Source organism: Castanea sativa, chromosome 8 (genome assembly GCF_040712315.1).
Source record: "Castanea sativa cultivar Marrone di Chiusa Pesio chromosome 8, ASM4071231v1".
Lineage (NCBI taxonomy): Eukaryota > Viridiplantae > Streptophyta > Magnoliopsida > Fagales > Fagaceae > Castanea > Castanea sativa.
Genome location: NC_134020.1, coordinates 27,527,228 through 27,547,560, shown reverse-complemented (window position 1 = coordinate 27,547,560; position 20,333 = coordinate 27,527,228). Strand labels below are relative to the sequence as shown.

General features: G+C 33.7%; 1 protein-coding gene across 1 annotated transcript; it reads right to left on the bottom strand.

The window, feature by feature from the left end:
• Positions 1–17,828: 17,828 nt before the first annotated feature.
• Positions 17,829–19,728, bottom strand: LOC142608436 (scarecrow-like protein 14). Its single transcript, XM_075780215.1, has one exon. The coding sequence runs from the start codon at positions 19,726–19,728 to the stop codon at positions 17,833–17,835; it is 1,896 nt and encodes a 631-aa protein (XP_075636330.1). The 3' UTR covers positions 17,829–17,832.
• Between the last annotated feature and the right edge of the window lie 605 nt (positions 19,729–20,333).

Here is a 20,333-nt window from a genome sequence, read left to right as displayed (position 1 = left end):
TTGTAACAATTATAAACAAATTTTTAGTAGTTAAAAATACATTAACATAAGCAAAATAAAACCCAATTAGGATAAGGTTACTTACCTCCAAAAGTTGTACCAAAAGGAACTTCTCCCTAACACTTCTTCTAAAATCCTTAGGTATTACCTAAAACAAGTTTGCAAGTACTATTCACTCAATAATCAAATAATTTAAGAATGATTTATAACGGTATCCGACCAACAGAGCGACTACTAAAATTATCCAATAATTTTTTTTTTTTTTTATTATCTCAAGTAAAAATCCTTGTATATATATCCTCTACTGCCTCCAATTAAAACCTAGGATACATATTGTCATATAGGGTTAAAAGCATCGCCTAGACCATGTTCCATGATCACTTGTTGACTTCCCTATATGCCTCAATAACCAAACCAATGAACTAATAATAATAATAATAATAATAATAATAATAATAATAATAATTAAAAGGAAGCTGGCGTTGGCACATTGCTTTGTCAAGGGGATTATTCTATGGATATATATATATATATATATATATATATATATATATATATATATATATATATATATATACATTTGCTCCTGCCGCCTCTAGCTTTCTTTTGGCATGAGGACAAATCACCCAAATGATGTTCTGACACAAGCTTTATGGAAGCTCTATTCTTCCTCTACCAAATCAATAAACAAATAATAATAAATCCTAAAGAAGTTGGTGTTCCTTCTTTTCATCAAGCATTTTTTTTTTTTTTTTCTAACTCCAATCCGGTACTACTCCTTTAAGAAAATTATGCAGAAAGTCTCACTGTTGGCCGAAATTCTCACATAAAAAAAAATTCTAAATCCATATAAAATCTAAATCTGACAAAGAATGAGATTTCTTAGGCTCTTACCTCAATTGTGCAGTCAAATCTTCTCTACTTGAGTATTTTGGCTAGTCTCCTCCCTCAAAACATCTGTCAGTATACGCTGACTTAAATTAGACTATATAAACTAGGGTTTCAACCTTATTTTCTAAAAACCCCTTAGTAATTTTAATTATAACAATTGACCCCATAAACAAAATTACTTAAATACCCCTCCTTTTTAATTTTTTTTTTCTTTTCTTTTCGGGTATTACACTGTTTGTATCACTTTTGCATATTTTGTGCATAATGCGACGGCCTTTAAAATAAACCTTATATATGTCTAGGGTTGTGAGAAAAGAAACCTACACAAATACATAAGCATATGCATGTAATCACATCTGAAAAGTTTGATTTTGTAATTCTCAACAAATACAGCTTGTGTCAAGCTTCTGTCGAGTTTCAATATTAAATCTCGATAGAAAGGATTCTGTCGAGATTTCTGTCGAGCTTTAATAAACAACGCTTCCTTCACTTGTTTCTTGGTCAGACTTGCATGACTTCAATACTCAACTTTAACACTTGTTTCTTGAAGTACTAAACCCATTCTAGATCTATCCAATTACAAGTAAAGTGCGTTTTGTCAAAGGATTAGCCAATCACATAAATATGTCCTAACAGAATGAATGGAAGTGCAAAGAGTTTTGTGTGTGTGTGTGTGTGAGAGAGAGAGAGAGAGGAAAAGTCTTGAAACACTGAACCAAATGAAACAAATAGTAGTCTTAAAACATTGAATTAAAAATGTAACAAAAAGTTGTGTTGAAACATTAAACCAAAGGAAATAAAGAGTCTTCACTTTTAAATTTGTTCTTATCTCTAAATTAAGTGACTTAAGAATATTTCAATTATTTTTATAGAGTGCGCCACATGGTAGAACTTTATGCTCTCCCGCATGAGGTCTCCGCTTATATATATATATAGATTGTATATATGGGCTTCACTAGGGTGGTTCCCAATGGCCTATTGATGACCCTTCTCTGCAAATCTTACATTGTCTCAGTTTTATGACATTTTTAACATGCTTTGTTGCCAGGCTTGTTTCTCCTAGTCACTTTGTGATCTTGCCGGCTTGCACAAAAATGTGTTATTGTTCTTGGTTCTTTCATTGTTTGATTTCAGAGATTTTGTGAACCAAATATCAATTAAAAACTTGAATCCAAGCTATATTCACATCAGATGAGAGAGATTTTTTTTGTCTCTCCCTTGTTAGGGTCATATTTTCTATGTATTAACATATCCTATGATAATATACACTTTACTTGTAATTGGATAAGTCTAAGTATGTTTAGGATATCAAGAAATGTGCTAATAAGACAAAACAAGTGGTATTATTAAAAACATGAAGATTGAATCAAGAAACAAGTGAAGAAAAGCTGAAATAGTGAATCTCGACATTAGTCTTGGCACAAGCTCAACACTAGTATCTATCGAGACTTAATAAGTAATTCTTAACACAAGCTCGACACCTCTCGATCTATTTAGTTATACAAATCCAGAATTCTCAGATCGGTATTTCAACCTATGATGACTTGGATTGCTAGGGTTTCGTTCACTAAACTCCTTGAGCATATAAAAGCTTTATTTTAAAGTCATCAAAGATACAAAGGCTTAGATTAAATAACTCACACACTTTGTGAGAAGTTATTGTGTACTTGTATGCCTTAGGGTTTTGTAACCAAGTGCTTCCAGATCTTCAACGTCCTTTGAAATGAAGAACTTTGCATCCATCAACAAACATCATTTGCTGGGAAGTCAGACATGCACTGGCATCCATGCATATAGGAAGAAATCTCTACAAGATCAAGTCCAATTAGGTATTGAAGTAAATGTTAAGCTATAAGTTGGTATTTTGGAATAGTCTAGGATAGCGGTAAGATTCCTTATACTTGTAACCATTTGATTCTTGATTAGTGGATTCTTGGGAGTGGTGACCTGCAATTTACCTAGTGGGGTTTTTGTCTTGCGAGAGATTTTCCCCCTTAGTCAACAAATCATCGTGTCAATTTAATTTCGGTTGCACTTTAGTTTATTTGATGATTTTTGTGTGCTCCACGATTTGCATGTAATTTGATCTAATTAATCAACTTAGGTAATTGAATTAATCAACAAGGTCAATCTATAACCCAACATCCTAATTCTTTCTCTCCCCTGAAATGCACATCAATGATCCTAATACAAAATTACAGCAATCTATAGTGATAAGAAAATACAGGTTATGAACTTAATGACAAATCAATATGAAAAAAAAATGTTAGGACATATGTGTTTCACTTGTTTAGAACATATGTCATTCATTATTTATGTAATTGACTAATCCTTTGTCAATACGCACTTTACTTGTAATTGGGTAGATTTAGGATGAGGTTTATGCTTCAAGAAATAAGGTTTCAAGATCAAGTGTTAAAGCCATGAAGTCTGTCCAAGAAACAAGTTGAGAAGTGCCTTTCATTAAATATCTATAGCTGGCTCGACAGCTGCATCTATCAAGCCTTAAGAAGCTGTTCTAGCCCCGAGGCTCGACAGCTGCTCGACAACACCTCGACACTTGTAGCTATCGAGATTTAAGAAAAACAGATTCCTAGTTCTGTTTAAACTCTAATCCGTGGATGTGTCTTTGGGCATTCTTTTCTCCTAACCCTAGACATATAAAAGGATTATTTTAAGGGCTATCAAAGTGTGGCAAGTTGCACAAGCATTGAGAATTCCTTGTTCATGCAAATTGTAACTTGAGACGAAGTTCTTGCTCTAGTTCATTTTTCTTGTGAAGAAGTTGCTGTGTCTTTGTACCATAGGGTTTTGTAACCAAGCATCTTCTTGATCTTCATCGTGTGGATGAATTGAAGAACTTTGCAGCCAACAAATCTTCTCTAGTTGGTGATTGAAGTCGCGTACTGGGATCCGCGTAATGGGTTAGTCACATACTTAGGAGTCGTGCATCAAAAGGAGAAATTGTCACTACAGAACAAGTCCAATTGGGTATTGGGGTAAGGGTTCAACTGTAGGTTGGTAAGGTACTTGAGATTCCTTTACTTGTAACCGCTTGTTGTGATAATAGTGGAGTTTCGAGAGTGGTGACCTTAAATTCACCCGGTAGGGTTTTTCCGTGTTGGTTTTTCCCATTCGTAAACAAATCACCGTGTTATTTATTTTTCGCTGCATACTTAGTTTAATTGGTGATTTGTTTGTGCTACCACGCGTTTGCATGTTAATTTGATTAATAAATTGAACTTGACTAATTAATCAACTTAATTCATTACAAGGGGTCAATACGTTTTTGGCCTATCAAAAAAAATTGTTCATAAAGTTTGGTTGATGTTTGATTTTTCATCTTTGAAATTTAAAAAAGAGTAAATTTTATTTGCATACCTTAAGGTTTGGGTTAATGCCAACTAGGTCAAAGGTTTTTTAAAACTAACTAATTTGGTCCCAAAGCCAAATTTAGTCTCTAAACATTGTTAGGCCAGTTAGTCATTTTTTCCTCAACTGTCTTAGGAACTAAGTTGACTTTAGGGACCAAATTGGTAAGTTTTGAAAAATCTTGAACCTAATTAGTATTAACCCAAACCTCATGGCATTATATTGAAATTTTTCCTTTAAAAAAAATTATTATTCATCCTTTTTTTTTAAAAAAATTATCATTTTATCCATCTATATATTTTTACGATAAACTAAGTATTGATGTATTGTGTTAAAAAAGGTGAATTGAAATTGAACTAATAATAGAAAAGTGTTAATATAATCATTTAACTATTTCTTCCTCACATATAAGCTTAAATTCTTTATGAACTAAAGGGAGATAACACAAACAATTTTAATTTAAGGATAACGTTTGGCTATATACTTAATTGTAACCAATGATTACAGCTAACTAAAAAAATTAACATGACTATATATTTTGAAAATATATCTTTGTGATTTAATTTTATTTGTATTCTTAACAAGCATATCAAATTTCGTGTTAATTAAATGTTAATATTCAATCCATAAACTTATTTTTTATATATAATTTAGGCTACAAAATTTTGAAATTTAAAAATTTGAATGCTAACATAACTATTAATCTCTAATCTTTTGAAAATTTTGTAAGCATGGAGGATGTAAGAAGAAAATGTAATTCAATAGTGAATTTGCCAAAATTCACATATAATAAAAAGATATTGCTTAAAATTGTAATAATTAGTTATAACTGAGTTTGTAACCAAACTTTATCCTTAAAATAATGGGAGCTATTGAATTAAGATAGAGTTTGAACTTAGTTTATGTGTTTGCAATGTTTGTAGCTTAGCTGATTTGGCAACTAGATTGCCAATACACTATAGTTGGGTAAACCCAAAAACCCAACAAAAATGGCCAAATACCATTTTTGACTAAAATAATTTGTATTCTATCATTGATTGTGAAATATTTAACAATTTACTATTGTTTTGAAATTTGAATTTATGAAAATCGAGTTTCAAAATATCTAACATAGTGGCAGAAGCTGATCTGATATTTTATAATTTAAAAGTCTATGTAATATAAAACTCAAGCTCTTGAAGCTCAAGTTCTTTAAAAATTTGAACAAGTGGGAGATAAACTCAGATTCCTATCCCTTTGTACCTCTCCATTTTATATTCCATTTCATTGTCTTTACCAAAGCCTAGTTGAAACCATACCATCCCTCAAGAGCATTTGTTGTCATTAGAGTAGACAAGTCAAAGATTCATTTAAGGAGCTTGTCTCACAAGCTTTATTTCATGTCAAACATCTCTTAATGAGATGTTGCCTTAATAAGTGTGAGACACGCTAAAGAGAGAGAAGAAAAACTGAAGGAAAAAGAAGAAAAGAAATAGACTAAAGAAAATGAAGGCTATTTTGCCACTTTGGTGAGGATATTTTTTGATAAATTTACGATGTTGCCATTAAAGATGAGGATCTTAGTTTTATAAACTCAGTAACACCTTAAGAGGTGAATTCGAGTTCCACGTTATATATTTTAATTAAAATAATCTAGGTTAGTAGGTGCCACCATGACATTTTTTTTTATAGATTTCGAGTTTTTGAAACTTGAATTACATGTCATAAACTCAAATTTAAAAAAAAATGGTATATTGCTAAAAATTTCATAAATAATAGTAGAATACAAATTATTTCGGCTAACAATGGTATTTGACCATTTCTGCCTACAAAACCCAACAATTTTGCAAGACTCTTGTTTCCTATGAATGGTATCAAAAAAAAAAAAAAAAAAAAAATACTATGGGTTTACATATCGTCATGATAAAAGTATGCAATTAAAAAACTTAAAACTAATAAAAAATTGCATAGTGACTTGACCAATAGTTTCGTGAAGCATATGTTTTTTCTTTTTCTTTTTCATTCAGTCAAGGCTCAAGCAACAAAGAAGATTTGGAGCCAATCTCGTACGAGATATAAAGGCCAAACGCTTGAGAAAGTTCAACAGCAAAAAAGTGAAAAAACCTAAAATCGTTTGAAATATATGCTATGTGACCGTGTTAAGACCTTCATTTTTGTCATGTGTAATTATTTTTTTAAATAATATTTTTTAATAAACGAAGTCAATTAGTATTATAATTATTATTAATTTATTTGTCTCATTCATATTCTATTTAATATATGATGAATGATTTCAATTTATTTAGCAATACATATATGCCAAAGATTATATTCAATTACTTAAAAATTTGATTATACACTAGCTTTGTATACCTAATTTAAACTTTCCTCAAAAAACAATTATACCTGTTTTAAATTATAATTCATATGAAATGATACATTTTTAATTCATAAACTTGATTAAAATAGCTACATAACTATTTAATAGAATTTACTAAACTATGGTTCTGAAAACGAATTACTTAGTCCAAATAATCTCAAAATAATTTAGGTTTTGATACTTTTTCATTTGTTTATTATTTTCTTGTAGAAATAATTTGTTTGAGGAGTTAATATTATCACATTACATAAATTATATTATTATTTATTTTTACCAAATTAGAAATACTTATACTTAAAACTAAATTTATAATATTTATATTTAAATAAAAATCTTGTGCATTGCATAGGTAACAAGGCAAACCTAGTGCCAGAGAATCATGATTTCAAAGATAAACAAAGAATATACCGAAAACATAAGAGAAAAAAAAAAACAAGTAATTAAAAAAATGAAGAAGAAAACGAAGCTAAAAAGTACTCAGTCACAAAAGAGAAATGGAAATGTAAAGTTCGTTTGAGATAAGCTGTAGGGTCATCTTCATGGTGCAGCACCTTCTGGGAAAGTGTTAAAATCCCAGCCGCCACCTTCTAATTAATAATTTCGGAAAGCCAGTGCCAGTCACTCTCACACATCTGTGTCTGAAATTTGCCACCCAAGGAAGACGAGTTAATCTTGATCCACAAGTTTTTGACCACGTTTCATGGAATCTATCATTTAAGCCACCAATCAAGTTGAAGAGAAATTTCAAAAGAAAAAGAAACTTACACTCAAGTCAGTTTAAAGACCCTAAACTTCAGGGAGTGAGCCATGTCTTGCCTTGACTTATTCCATAATGTACATGCATTTTATCAGATACGAATCCAAATAATCATACAAAATAATGGTTAACTAGTATATAGCATGATATAGTTGGTTACCCACAAGGCGGCCATGAATACTCCTCATCTTTCTGCATTTTAAATAAATAATTCTCCAATTAATAATAATCCTTTTGACTGCAATTTGTCTTCTATGTTAGTCTTAGATTGCTAGTAGCTCCTAGAATAGTCCATATTACTTGCAACCCAAGTAAGAAGACCTTTGCAGCAAACTATTGTTGGGTTCCAAATAATATTATCAACAATATTAGTAATCCAAAATAACATTTACACACAAGAACAAAAAATTTACGTGAAAAATCCTTTCTCTTTGAAAGGGGAAAAATCACGGGAAAAACTCCGAATAATTTCACTATTATCAAATCAATACAATAATTCTTGTGTATGTCTCACGACTAAAGAAAAATCTCTTTTGTTTTTCTTTGTTGACTCACACATACTAATTATCTTTCTCAAAGGCAACAACACTTTGCTCTCTCTTTTTTATTTTCTTTTCCATGCACAACTCTCTTTCTTGGCTGTCTTCTTTCTCTAAGCGGTTCCTTATTGGCAGCTCCCTATTGGCTGCTCTTTTTTTTTTTTTTTTCCCCTTGTGCGGCACATTTTTCTTTTTTCTTCACTATACGGCATACACTTATTTAGCACAAACCATATTTATATATAACCTATCCTCACACCACAATCCCAATACAAGTCAAATAAGGGGTCTTTCAACCATTAGCTATGGACTCTTATTAAAAATAGGATTAGTTTTTTTTTTTTTTTTTTGCTTTCCTAAGAGTTCACTGACTCCTAATTCTACTTGAAGTAGAATTCTTGATACAAGTCCATTAAATGGGCTATCATGTGGGCTGGACCCACAACAATCTCCCTTTCTAGCCCATTGAGGAAGGAGATCTTCATTCTAGCTCTTCAGTTCAGATTCATGTCGGTTAAGCCGACTTTAAGCTCGACCTTCATTACCTTCATCAGCACTGAGAACACTTCATCAACATCAATCCCTTTCATTCTTAAATAATTAATCTCATCTTGGATATCCTTAATCCAATCTCTTAGCTCCCCTTCATCAATAGCCCAATTATTCTTGAAGCTAATAGTTCAAAGTTCTCCAGCAATCCTCTTCTCGTGAAGTTCAATAATCTCTAATGGAGGATATTGCTCCCCTTGCTTAAGACCTCTAAGGTCTTTCATTGCATCATCATCCAATGTAGCCTTAGCATCTTCATATTATTCATCATCTATCACTTCCTCTTCTAAAGCACTATTAGGCAATGAGAATTTTACCCTCTTGACATCATCGCCAATCTTAACTCTCAATTGTGGAGTCTTCTCAAAATCTTTAATCTCATTGAACTTTTTCTTACAGATCTTCACGTGAGTCCTGTACATACCACAACATGCATATCCTCTTGCAACTACCAATGACCCCTTAGTAAGTTTCCATCTTCCATTACCAAGGTAGTTACAAAAACCAGCTTCATCCATAGTCAATGTAGAAAACACATTCATCCTTAAATCTGGAACATGTCGCACATCCTTCAACATTAAAATGCTACCAACATTTGTTTTGATGCACAAATCATCAATTTTCACAATTTTTGAGTAACTAGAATTACCCATCTTTACTGTACCAAAGTCTCCTACTTTGTATATGATAAACAACCCCTTCGTAGGGATACTATGGTGGGGGGCTGCAGAATCAACAACCCATTCAATGTCATTATTAGCAACATACTCACACTTTTGCTCTTCAATAGAAAGCACCACAATATCCCCAGCAATCACAGCAGCTGTTGTATTTTTTTCACTATCATCTTTTCATATTTTCCTTTATTTTGTTCTTTATTCCAATGCCAACAATCTATTCTTAAGTGACTTTTTTTCCCACAATGGACGCATTCTCTAGTTTCCTTGAATTGAGATCGATCTCTTGATTGTGACTAACCATTGAATTTTCGATTATTAGGTCCTTTGCTTCTGCCTCTGCTCTTGTTCTCCATAACAAAAGTTTGATCTTGTGTATTGTCTATATTTGCATCTCTCCTATGAACCTTTTCACTTAAAATCAAATCTCGAATATCATATTTGAGTTTGCTTTTCCTTACAAAATTACTCACTGCCATTCTCTTGGCTTCCCAACTGTTTGGTAAAGAAGCCAAAAGAATCAATGCAAGAACCTCATCATCAAATTCAATTTCCACCGTGGATAATTTATTTGTGATTGTATTGAACTCATGCAGTTTTTGCGCTATAGGATTGCCTTCTGCCTTCTTCAAAATAAATAACTTCTTCATTAGATACACGTCGTTGTTAGCCGACGCTTTTCATACATGCTAGACAAAGCTTTCATCAAATCCACTCTGGTCTTTTCTTTCACAACATTGTGCGCAATTGATCTTGACAGAGTTAATCGAATAACTCCTAATACCTGTCTATCAAGAAGGCTCTAGTTTTCATCCTTCATAGTTTTAGGTTTCATTCCCAAAAGAGGCAGATGCAATTTCTTCCCATAGAGATAATCTTCAATCTACATCCTCCAATACCCAAAGTCTGTTCCACAAACTTCTCAATTCCCGAAGTCTTGCCTTCTTCTTTGGCCATTGCTTCCACTCTAACCTTAGCTCTGATACCACTTGTTGGGTCCCAAATAATATTATCAACAATATTAGCAATCCAAAATAACAATCACACACAAGAACACAAAATTTACGTAGAAAACCCTTTCTCTTTATTGGGAAAAAGTACGGGATAAACTCTAACAAATCTCACTATTATTAAATCAATTACAATAATTCTTGTGTATGTTTCACGACTAAAGAAAAATTTCTCTTGTTTTTCTTTACTCTCTCTCACACACACTAATTATCTTTCTCAAAGGCGGCAACACTTTGCTCTCTTATTTTTATTTTCTTCTCCACACATAGCTCTCTTTCTTGGCCGTCTTCTTTTTCTAAGCAATTCCCTCTTGGTTGCTCTCTCTCTCTCTCTCTCTTTTTCCCCTCTTGTGCAACACCTTTTTCTTTTTTCTTCACTATACGGCACACACTTATTCAGCACAAACCATATTTATATATAACCTAGCCTCACACCACAATCCCAATACAAGTCAAATAAGGAGCATTTCAACCATTAGCCACAGACTCTTATTTCAAATAGGATTAGTTTTTTTTTTTTTTGGAGTTCACTGACTCCTAATTCTACTTGAAGTAGAATTCTTGATACAAGCCCATTGAATGGGCTATCGCGTGGGCTGGACCCACAACAACCATAGAGATCATCAGTAACTTTTCCATAAACAGATTTGTGTTTATATGGTAATATTGTTACCAACTTACCATCATTTCAATTTTATTAGAGATTTGGTAAAAATGTATATGTGAAAATTGTATTAATTAGAAAGGAAGTACAAAGCTTATATATAAGCTATACAGAAGAGGGAAAACTGTAACTGCCAAAACAGATTAACTAATCTGTACACGTGCAAAACAATTGCACATAACTAACACTCACACGTGCTAACAAATAATAGAAACACTAAGCACTTAGCTAAAAACTACAAGTCGTATATACAACAACTCACTAAACTATTGTCGTTTTGCTCATAACCAATTCTATAGATTCACTTATTTTCTTGTTCATTTCCGCCGAGCCCAACTATTCTTGTTCCTTCTTCTTGCTTTCATTCTAATACTCCCCCTCAAGGGAAGCTACTGCACGTATATTAACCATTCCCATTTTGCAAATAAGATTTGAGAATTGATTGAAACTCAATGCCTTAAACAACAAATCTGCAAGTTGACAGTGAGTTCTAACATGGTGTAACTTAATGACCTTCTCCAACACCTTATCACTAACTACATGACAATCAATCTCGATATGCTTTGTCCTCTCATGAAAGAATGGATTTGAACCAATATGCAAAGCTATTTGACTATCACAAAACAACAAAGCTTGCCTATTGTCATCAGCAGAGGCAAAATATTGGTTTATGACTATTGATTGTTTCTTTGTCCATGACACCAAGGAATCTCCAATGAAGATGCTATACCTTGTCACAGACCTTTTTGTATTAGGACATGAGGCTCAATCAGCATCTGCAAACCCTTTTAAGTGAATTTTTGTGTTGGATGAAAACATAAACCCTTTTCTAGGTTCATTCTTTAGATACTGCAAAACTCTGTGTGCTGTATCTAAGTGTGGTTTCCTTAGCTTGGCTATGTATTGGTTGAGCTTGTGAACTGCAAAAGTAATATCTAGTTTGGTGATTGTTAAATACAATAATCTACCAATCAACCTTCTATATACACTCGGATCCTTGACCTCTTCACCCTCAAATTTTCTCAATTTGAAGTTTTGTTCCATTGGTGTTTTAGCAGGTTTACATCCAAGAAATCCAACATCATTTAAGACTTCAAGTGGCTATTCCTTTATCTGATCTAGCAACTTCCAAGCCAAGAAAATATCTTAAATCACCTAAGTCCTTCAACTTGAACTTTTGATCCAATAGAACCTTGAATTTATCTATCTCCTCTTTGTCATTGCAAGTAATTAAAACATCATCCACATACACTAAAAGAATCATGAATGAATGTTTGTGCTTCCTTGTAAATAGAGAATAGTTTGCCTTGGATTGAGTGAAACCAAGTTGAAATAAAGTAGTAGAAAACTTGGCAAATCATTGCCTAGAGGCTTGTTTAAGTCTATAAAGAGTCTTGTTGAGCTTACAAATCATCTCCCTTGGCTATGAAACCCTCGTGGAAGAGCCGTATACACCTTTTCAGTGAAATTTCAATGTAAAAATGTATTATTCACATCTAATTGACTTAAGAACCAACCCTTGATTGCTGCCACAACAAGATGAACCTTGACAAATACCATTTTTGCAACTGGTGAGAAGGTTTCAGTTTAATTTATACATTCTTTTTGAGTAAATCCTTTAGCCACCAATTTAGCTTTGTATCTCTCAATTGATCCATCAGATTTGTATTTTATTTTGTAAACTTATTTACACCCTATAGGCTTCTTACCAGAGGGTAAAGAGGTTAAAGTCCATGTGTTGTTGGCCTCTAATGCTGCTATTTCAGTTGCCATGGCTTCATGCCATTTGGGGTTAGAAAAAACTTGATAATAAAAGGAAGGCTCAACAACAGATGAAATGGAATAGCAAAATGATTTGTAATAAGGAGAAAGGAGCTAATAAAAGGGATGAGAAAACAAGGGATGAGAAGTACGTAAATGGAGGTGACTGGTAGTGGGAAGAGAAAAGACTTGATTGCAATGATAAGCTTGGAGGTAGGATGGTTGCTTAATAGTTCTAGAAGACCTTATAGGAGGAATAGGATCAACAACAGGCTCAGAGGATTCTTCTAGAACATCATTAAGAAATTCATCATCAAGTTTATGATGAACTTGAATGATAGAATCTTGAGAAGTATTAGAGGAAGGAGTATTCAACAAAGGAGCACCAATAAAGATGGAAGGAATAGCAGGGACATAAGGTAGAGGCAATGAAGCATTGAAATTCGAATTAGAGGAAATGAAAGCATAAGGAAAAATAGATTTGTGAAAGACAACATCCCTTGAAATGGAAACAGTATAGGATTCGAGATCAAAAAGTTTATACCCCTTTACATTGAAAGGATAACCAATGAAAACACTCCTAGCTCTTGGAGAAAACTTATGTCTGGTTTGAGCAATGGTGGTTGCAAAACACAAACAATCAAACACTTTGAGGTAATTATGATATGGAGATTTCTTGAAAAGTAGTTCAAAGAGGGGGTTTTGTGGTTTAGTAAAGGAGAAGGTAGTTTATTGATCAAGTAGGTTGCAGTTAAAACACAATCACCCTAAAATTGGATTGGAAGGTGAGATTGGATTCGTAAGGCTTTAGCAATAGAAAGAAGATATTGGTGTTTTCTCTAAAATAGGAGTAGAATAAGGTCCCCACACATCCATACGAACTAAATCAAAAGCACAATCACTGATTTTTATTATTGAAAGGAAAAGGCAATCTTTTTAGTTTTGCCATCGGACATATTTAACAATCTTTATTACAAGAGAATTATAAATAAGGAATTACATGACTCAAGGCATGAAGTTTAGGATCAGAAGGATGACCTAATCTTGCATTCCAGAGAAAAGAAGAATTACAGTGAGAAACAACTACAAAAAAAGGATGAAACACAATACCCAACTTGTGAGCAACCAAGAAATCAGCTAGAGAGGAACTAGAAGTATGTTGAAGGCTTTCACATTGCAACAAGTACAATCCATCAAGAGCTTGTCCCACTCCAATCATTCTTCAAGAGGTAACCTCCTGAATAAAACAATAAGAAGAAAGAAAAACAAGACAATATGGTTGGGATTGAATGATTGTACTAACAGATAAAATGTTGAATGTGAAAGATGGAACACAAAGGACATTAGTGAGAGTAAGGAAAGAAGACAAAACAACGGTCCTTACATGTGTTACTTTTGCTATTTTCCCATTGGAAAATTGTACTATAGACTGTGTAGTAGCAGTAATAGTGGTTAACAAATGCACAGAACACACAATGTATTGCTACCATAAGCCAAGTGCTAGAAGAAGCTACCACATTAGCCATAGGAACTTCCTTTCCTTGAAATGTTGAACCCAATGGTGAGCTTGGAGTACCAATCAAGGCCAACAATTGTTGATACTCCTCAGAAGTGAAATCCAGATGATTTTGGATTGATAGGACTAAAAGCACTGATTCTTGAACTTAAGTTGAAGAAATTTGATGCGCCATTGAAGGTTTGTTCTTGAACTCGAAACCAGGTGGGAATCCATGCAATTTATAGAACTTGTTAGAGGTATGACCTAGCTTACCACAATGAGCACATATTGGTCTATCTTTCCATTTAGCAGTGTTGTTCCCATTGTGATTATTTCAAAATCAGTGGTGAAATTCTGTGTTTTTGCTACTAAAATAGTTGATTCAACACGAGTGCTTGGATCTTCAGTCATAGTTCTTTGCATCTCTTATTGGATTAATAAGGCATATACCTTATTGAGAGAAGGAAGGGGATCCATTAACAACACTTGTGTCCTTACTTGAGAGAATGAATCATTTAAATCCATCAAGAACTTCATTATTGACTCTCTAACTTGTAAATCAATGAGTTTTTTGTTAAAATTGCAAACTCACTTTCCACAGGTACATGAAGTAAAAGGGACTATAGTTCTGTAATTGATCCCAAAGGACTTTGAGTTGGGTAAAGAAATCAATAATAGTAACTTCACCTTGATGAAACTCTACAATCTGCTTCTGCAAGTTGAAGACTCTTGGACCATTCTTTGAGAAAACCTCTCTCTCAAATCAATCCAAATTTCCATAGCTATATCTTCATAGACAATGCTAGCCTGGATCTTAGGAGAAATTGAATTGGACAACTACGTTCCCACCATGTTGTCACACCCAATCGAAGCTTGAATTGCTGAAGATGTTGACACCGATGGAGATGACAAAGCGAGAGTGCCATCAATGAACCCTAACTTGTTCTTAGTGAGCAAAGCTTTCCTCACAGATTAAGCTCAAGTTAGGTAATTTTCATTGCCTATCAATGGCTGAGTAACAAGAATTGTACCAAGACTTTCTCCATGGTGCAAGAATAGAGGATCATCCATTGGTGAATCTTGTGAAGACGAAACAATCTTTAGTAGTGGGAATAGCTGTACTAGTGGAAGCCATTGTTGACAAAGATGATTTCTTTGAAGAAAGAAACAAAGAGACATAGTAGAATTGAAATCAAAAGGAAAAATTGACAAACTGGAAGAACCCTAGATGAGAATTTGGGAAAAATCTAGAGCTTCAGCTTCGATACCATATCAAAGATTTGGTAAAAATGTATATGTGAAAATTGTAATAATTAAAAAGGAAGTACAAAACTAATATACAAGCTATACAAAAGAGGGAAAACTTTAACTAGCAAAACAGGCTAATTAAACAGTACACGCGCAAAACAGTTGCACATAACTAACACTCACATGTGCTAACAACTATCACAAATACTAAGCACTTAGCTAAACTACAAGTCATATATAAATCAACTCACTACACTACTGTCGTTTTGCTCATAATCAATACTGCAGATTCACTTGTTTTCTTTTACATTTCTGTCTAGCCCAGCTGCTCTTGTTCCTTCTTCTTGCTTTCATTCTGATAAATTTCTTTAATTTTATTATTATTTTTAATATTGTTTAGGCCATCATTAATTTATAACTAGTAGTGAAAAATCAATAAGTTCCTTTTATATAGATTTAGTCGATGGTCTTATGGCCTAATGACATCTACCTTCTTAATTATAGGATTATAGCAAGTTCCTTTTATTTGACAGATTTTTTTTTAAAAATTTTTAAATTGATTATTTTTTAGAAAATATTTTTAAAAGTTCAGTTTCCCAGAATTTGTTTGTAGCCCTAAAAATGAGCTGATATAGAGTGTAGAACACACAAAAAATCAATAATGTGTAATTTTAAATGATTATATGAATTAAAAATCTCTCCTATAACATAACATTATATTCATATAAATAAATATAACAAAAAAGCTACAATCTTATAAAAATGAGAAGTGCTAGATAAAAACAAAATCAATCTGAGTTCACAACAGTTTTATATATACACACACACAAAGCATCCCCCTAAAAAAATATAAAACAGATCAGAGCAGTAGAACCACATACTGGTCTGGTCTCCCAATTAAAAAAATCAATAACAGAACAAGAAAAGAAAAAAGGGCCTTTGCATTTGTATTTGGACCCTTTTTGACCTTATTCAGCCCTACCAGTGTATCTACTTTTTTGAAGTGCATCTTGAATAGAATGTACAATCATGTTTGTTTCCAAGCAGCCACCACAACTAAGAAAATAGTCTCCAATGATTATGTTTTTGACACAGTGGATGGCGGCTGCTGGTCTGCATCAGCAATAAAGAGGACCTATAATAAATGTATTAAAATTTTGCTAATTAATTTATTTAATGTGTTTAAAATCAATTGAAAGTAATTTAATCTGCTGTCTATTACCACTGCACACTTTTGATGCGATGATCACTACATAAATATAAGTGCTTGTGGGATGTGGAGGGTAAAGACCGAGATTCAAGTCTTCAGGAGGGAGTTTCACACACATATACATTTAGATTAGGTTAAAGTAAAACTCTATCTTAAAAATGTATTTTAATGGACCAGATCCATTTCACCTCAGATAGATTTTTTCTGCTTAAAATTCTAAATAGAAAGAATTCCCATCATTACAGTCAATTTTCCACTCAAAAACAAACCAGTTGCTACTCCTCTGGTACAAGTTAATAAGTTATAGAGCCAGATTCTCAAAAAACCTTAAAATAAAAAAGGGTTATAGAGGCAGGTATATTTTAAGCAGAGATTGAGGTGAAATGAAAATTAGTTTATTTCCATTTTGTTTGATTGATGGAATTATTTTGAGTTGAGGCTGTGAGTTTGATGGAAAACGTCTCGAAGATTAGAGAGTTCGAAGATTTATATTCATTCAAACAAAAAATCACGTTACAAAGGTTGAAGAATATAGGGTAATTAATTGTGCTAAGATCTTTGTAATCCAATTGACACTTCCCAAGTGTCTGGGGTTCAAATACCCTACCCCATGCCCCAACTATGGAATTATCAAAAAAACCTTTGCATTTAATTGCCCATTTGAAATGATTTCTGGCATTTGTATAAACGTTTCAGGTTACTTTTTTTTATTGTCTTTATCTTTTGATATTTGCGTGAGAGAAAACTATTGAAGGTAATTTGCATTTTGACCTACTCCATAAGCTGCTAATAACTCATATATGCAATTAATGCAACCATATTTTGTGTAAAATACTGAAATGTGTAAATATTTATTTATAGCCTCAAACCAGAAATTTAACATGAAGAAGAAAGAAAGAATGAGGAAAAAACATAGCAAAGCACAACATATTATATAACACAAAATCTCATCATTAGCACATGCATGCATGCAATACAAGTGTAAAAGAGTGATCGAGGAAGGAATCTTATACATGGTCTCATACTCACAGAGTGTAAAAGTACCCACAAAACTATAGGATCCGCACACTTTGCATGTATCATCATATACATGAAATACAATCTGTGAGCAAGTCTGCACGACATATGTCTAATAAGTCCTATAGATGCGACACCATAAATAAACACACTTTTTTTTTTTTTTGAGGAAAATAAATAAACACAATTAAAACTATAAAAATTCTAAGACAGAATATCAACCCGTAATTAAGAGAAGGAAAAGACAAATGTTGATCGTGAACCAATGGCATTCTCTCTTTTAGGCAACTTTCCAGCACGAGAGAGCAGAGAGTATCCTCCCCTTCCATCCTTGTACCAACCACTGGCTATCTTCATCCACCAAGAAATCCTTGTTGTAACATAACTTCACATGGTCCTTCACTTTCATGACGATCTCCTGGTTCAATGGAAGTTGCCTCAACCCAGCCCTCATATTCCTTACCTGCCACTGCTTGTACGTCTCTGGCCTTTCAACCCTCTTTGCCCCTTCGCATGCTATTACATTCAAAACCTCCTTTCCATATATTTCTTGCTCAAACACAATCCTTTCCTTGTCTTCACGGGATGCATTGGCATCAAACATATCAAACACTGCAGAGAAGAAGTACAGTGCCTCCCTGAACCTTGAAGTGAAAATTGGTGCATTATAGGCCCCATTAACAATCCCATGGAAAAATACATCTGGATTAATCCTCTTAATCAAATTCAAAACAGTGTCTCGAGGACTACTTACCACTACCGTCTCATCAAGTAGGTACCTAAAACGGTATAAACAGTTAACAACTGTTACCTCATCTTTGTTAATCTTGAGGTCATCGACTTGGATAGTTTCCCATTTCTGTACTATGGCATTGTACTCAAAAGGGACATTAAATCTCTTACAATAATTAGCTAAGCGCTGGCCTGTTTCTTCGATCATTGATGCTGGTCGGAATCCAGGTTGAGGAATGTCTATTCCTGTAATGTGTAGCGCAGGAGGCCCGCCGGGTCTTTCTGAGAGGCGCTGGATAAGGGCAGGCCATTGAAAACCACACAGAATACCAAAATGAATGATGTGAAGCCTATTTGATTTCTCTGCCAGGTCCATAATCATTTGTGTTGTAAAGAAATATGAGATCTTCATGAAAGGGCAGGCTGAAGCAAATAACCTGTAAGCTTTTAACATATGAATAGATGACATTTTCTTTGCAGACAGTGCTGCATATAGCTCACTTCCAGTGCCAGCCAAGCGTGCCTCAAGGGCATTAGCAAAGCAATGGGCTAGCCTTTGAGACCCATCACCAAAAGGAGAAGCGTGCAGCCTAATCTGCAATAGCACTTCATTTGCACCCTTTAGATCGTTGTTTCCCGCTGCTTCTGCACAGTGCATAAGTAGAGTCCTGAGATCAACAAAATCTTTTTTATTAACTCGTTTTCTCCGGCGAGTTGGTTCACAATTGGAGCCTTTTCCTAGTCCAATTTGTGAGGCTTCAGGATTATACACTGCGGACTCATCAGCTTCATTGTTGAATAGCAATACTCTATCAAACATTTCTGATGGCTCATCAGGTACTTCATTATATACCGCCAAATGCTTATTTTTCCTTCGTGGCTCACACTCAATTTGATGCTGTTGATGATGTTTTTTCAATTCCATTAGTCTACTAGCTGATTGATCCTTCTTACCTTTCTCCACCAATAAATTCATACGATTACCCTGTGGAAGCAATCCCCCAGTTTCTTTTGCAGCATCCTTACATGGCAGAAAGGATTGGCTATCACCAACAGTACTGAAAAAGTTGCTTGGAGGGCTAAACGACTGCATACTGGAGCTTGAGATGGACTGGTAGGTGTACTCAACTGGTGGAGCTAGAACATAACAGGATTTCTGCTGACAAAGATCACAAACCGAGCTGGATTCACCAGCGTTGTTAGCAGTGACATTGTTTTTACAACCATGACAATTGCAAAAGCTAGGGGTTTGGTTGATTGAGGATGGATATTTCTCACCAAGTACATCATAAAAGGATTTTTCAGCAGCTTGAAGAGTAGCATCAGGGAACATGCAGGTTCCATTCTCTAGGCCTTCTTTCATAAGAATCTGGCCTATGTAGTTCAGAACAGCATCAGCGGAATCGCTTTCTTCTGAAGAATAGCACCGTTCATTGGAAGCCATGTGTGAAGGTGAACTAAATTTACTAGGGCCTGGATCAGTTGGAACAAAAAGAAAGCATTTATGAAGTTATTATATATAGAGAGATATATGGCATCTTCTAGTTTAAAGAAGTTAGCAAAATTTAGATTCAGATAGCTGACTGACAAAAATACTAGTCTTTCACTCAGAAAAGACACAAAACTATGTTTGAATAGGTATATTTTACTTGTAGAAATGCCATGAAATGCAAATTAAGATCTAAAAAGAAAAGCTAGAATCAATTGTAGAAGTTAAAAGCTATGCAATTTTTTTTAGCTGTTGGAGGAAAGTTATGTAAACTAATGTTAAGCCCATTATCCCTTGCCTTACGGATGTTTCTATGACTCAAGATCCCAAGTGAAATGGTTGTACTGCATCAAAAGGTGAAATTGTGAGGAAAAACAATCTATTGAGCAAGTGGTTTTACAAACATTTTCTAGTATTGTAGACAAACACGGTAACTTATTTAAAATATAGACGTTTTTGAAAACCATAAATATGATAAAAGCATCGCTCAAAAAATAATTAGTATAACAAAACCACCAACAACTTGAAGAAAAAGTGATTATTTAATAACATGCATAACA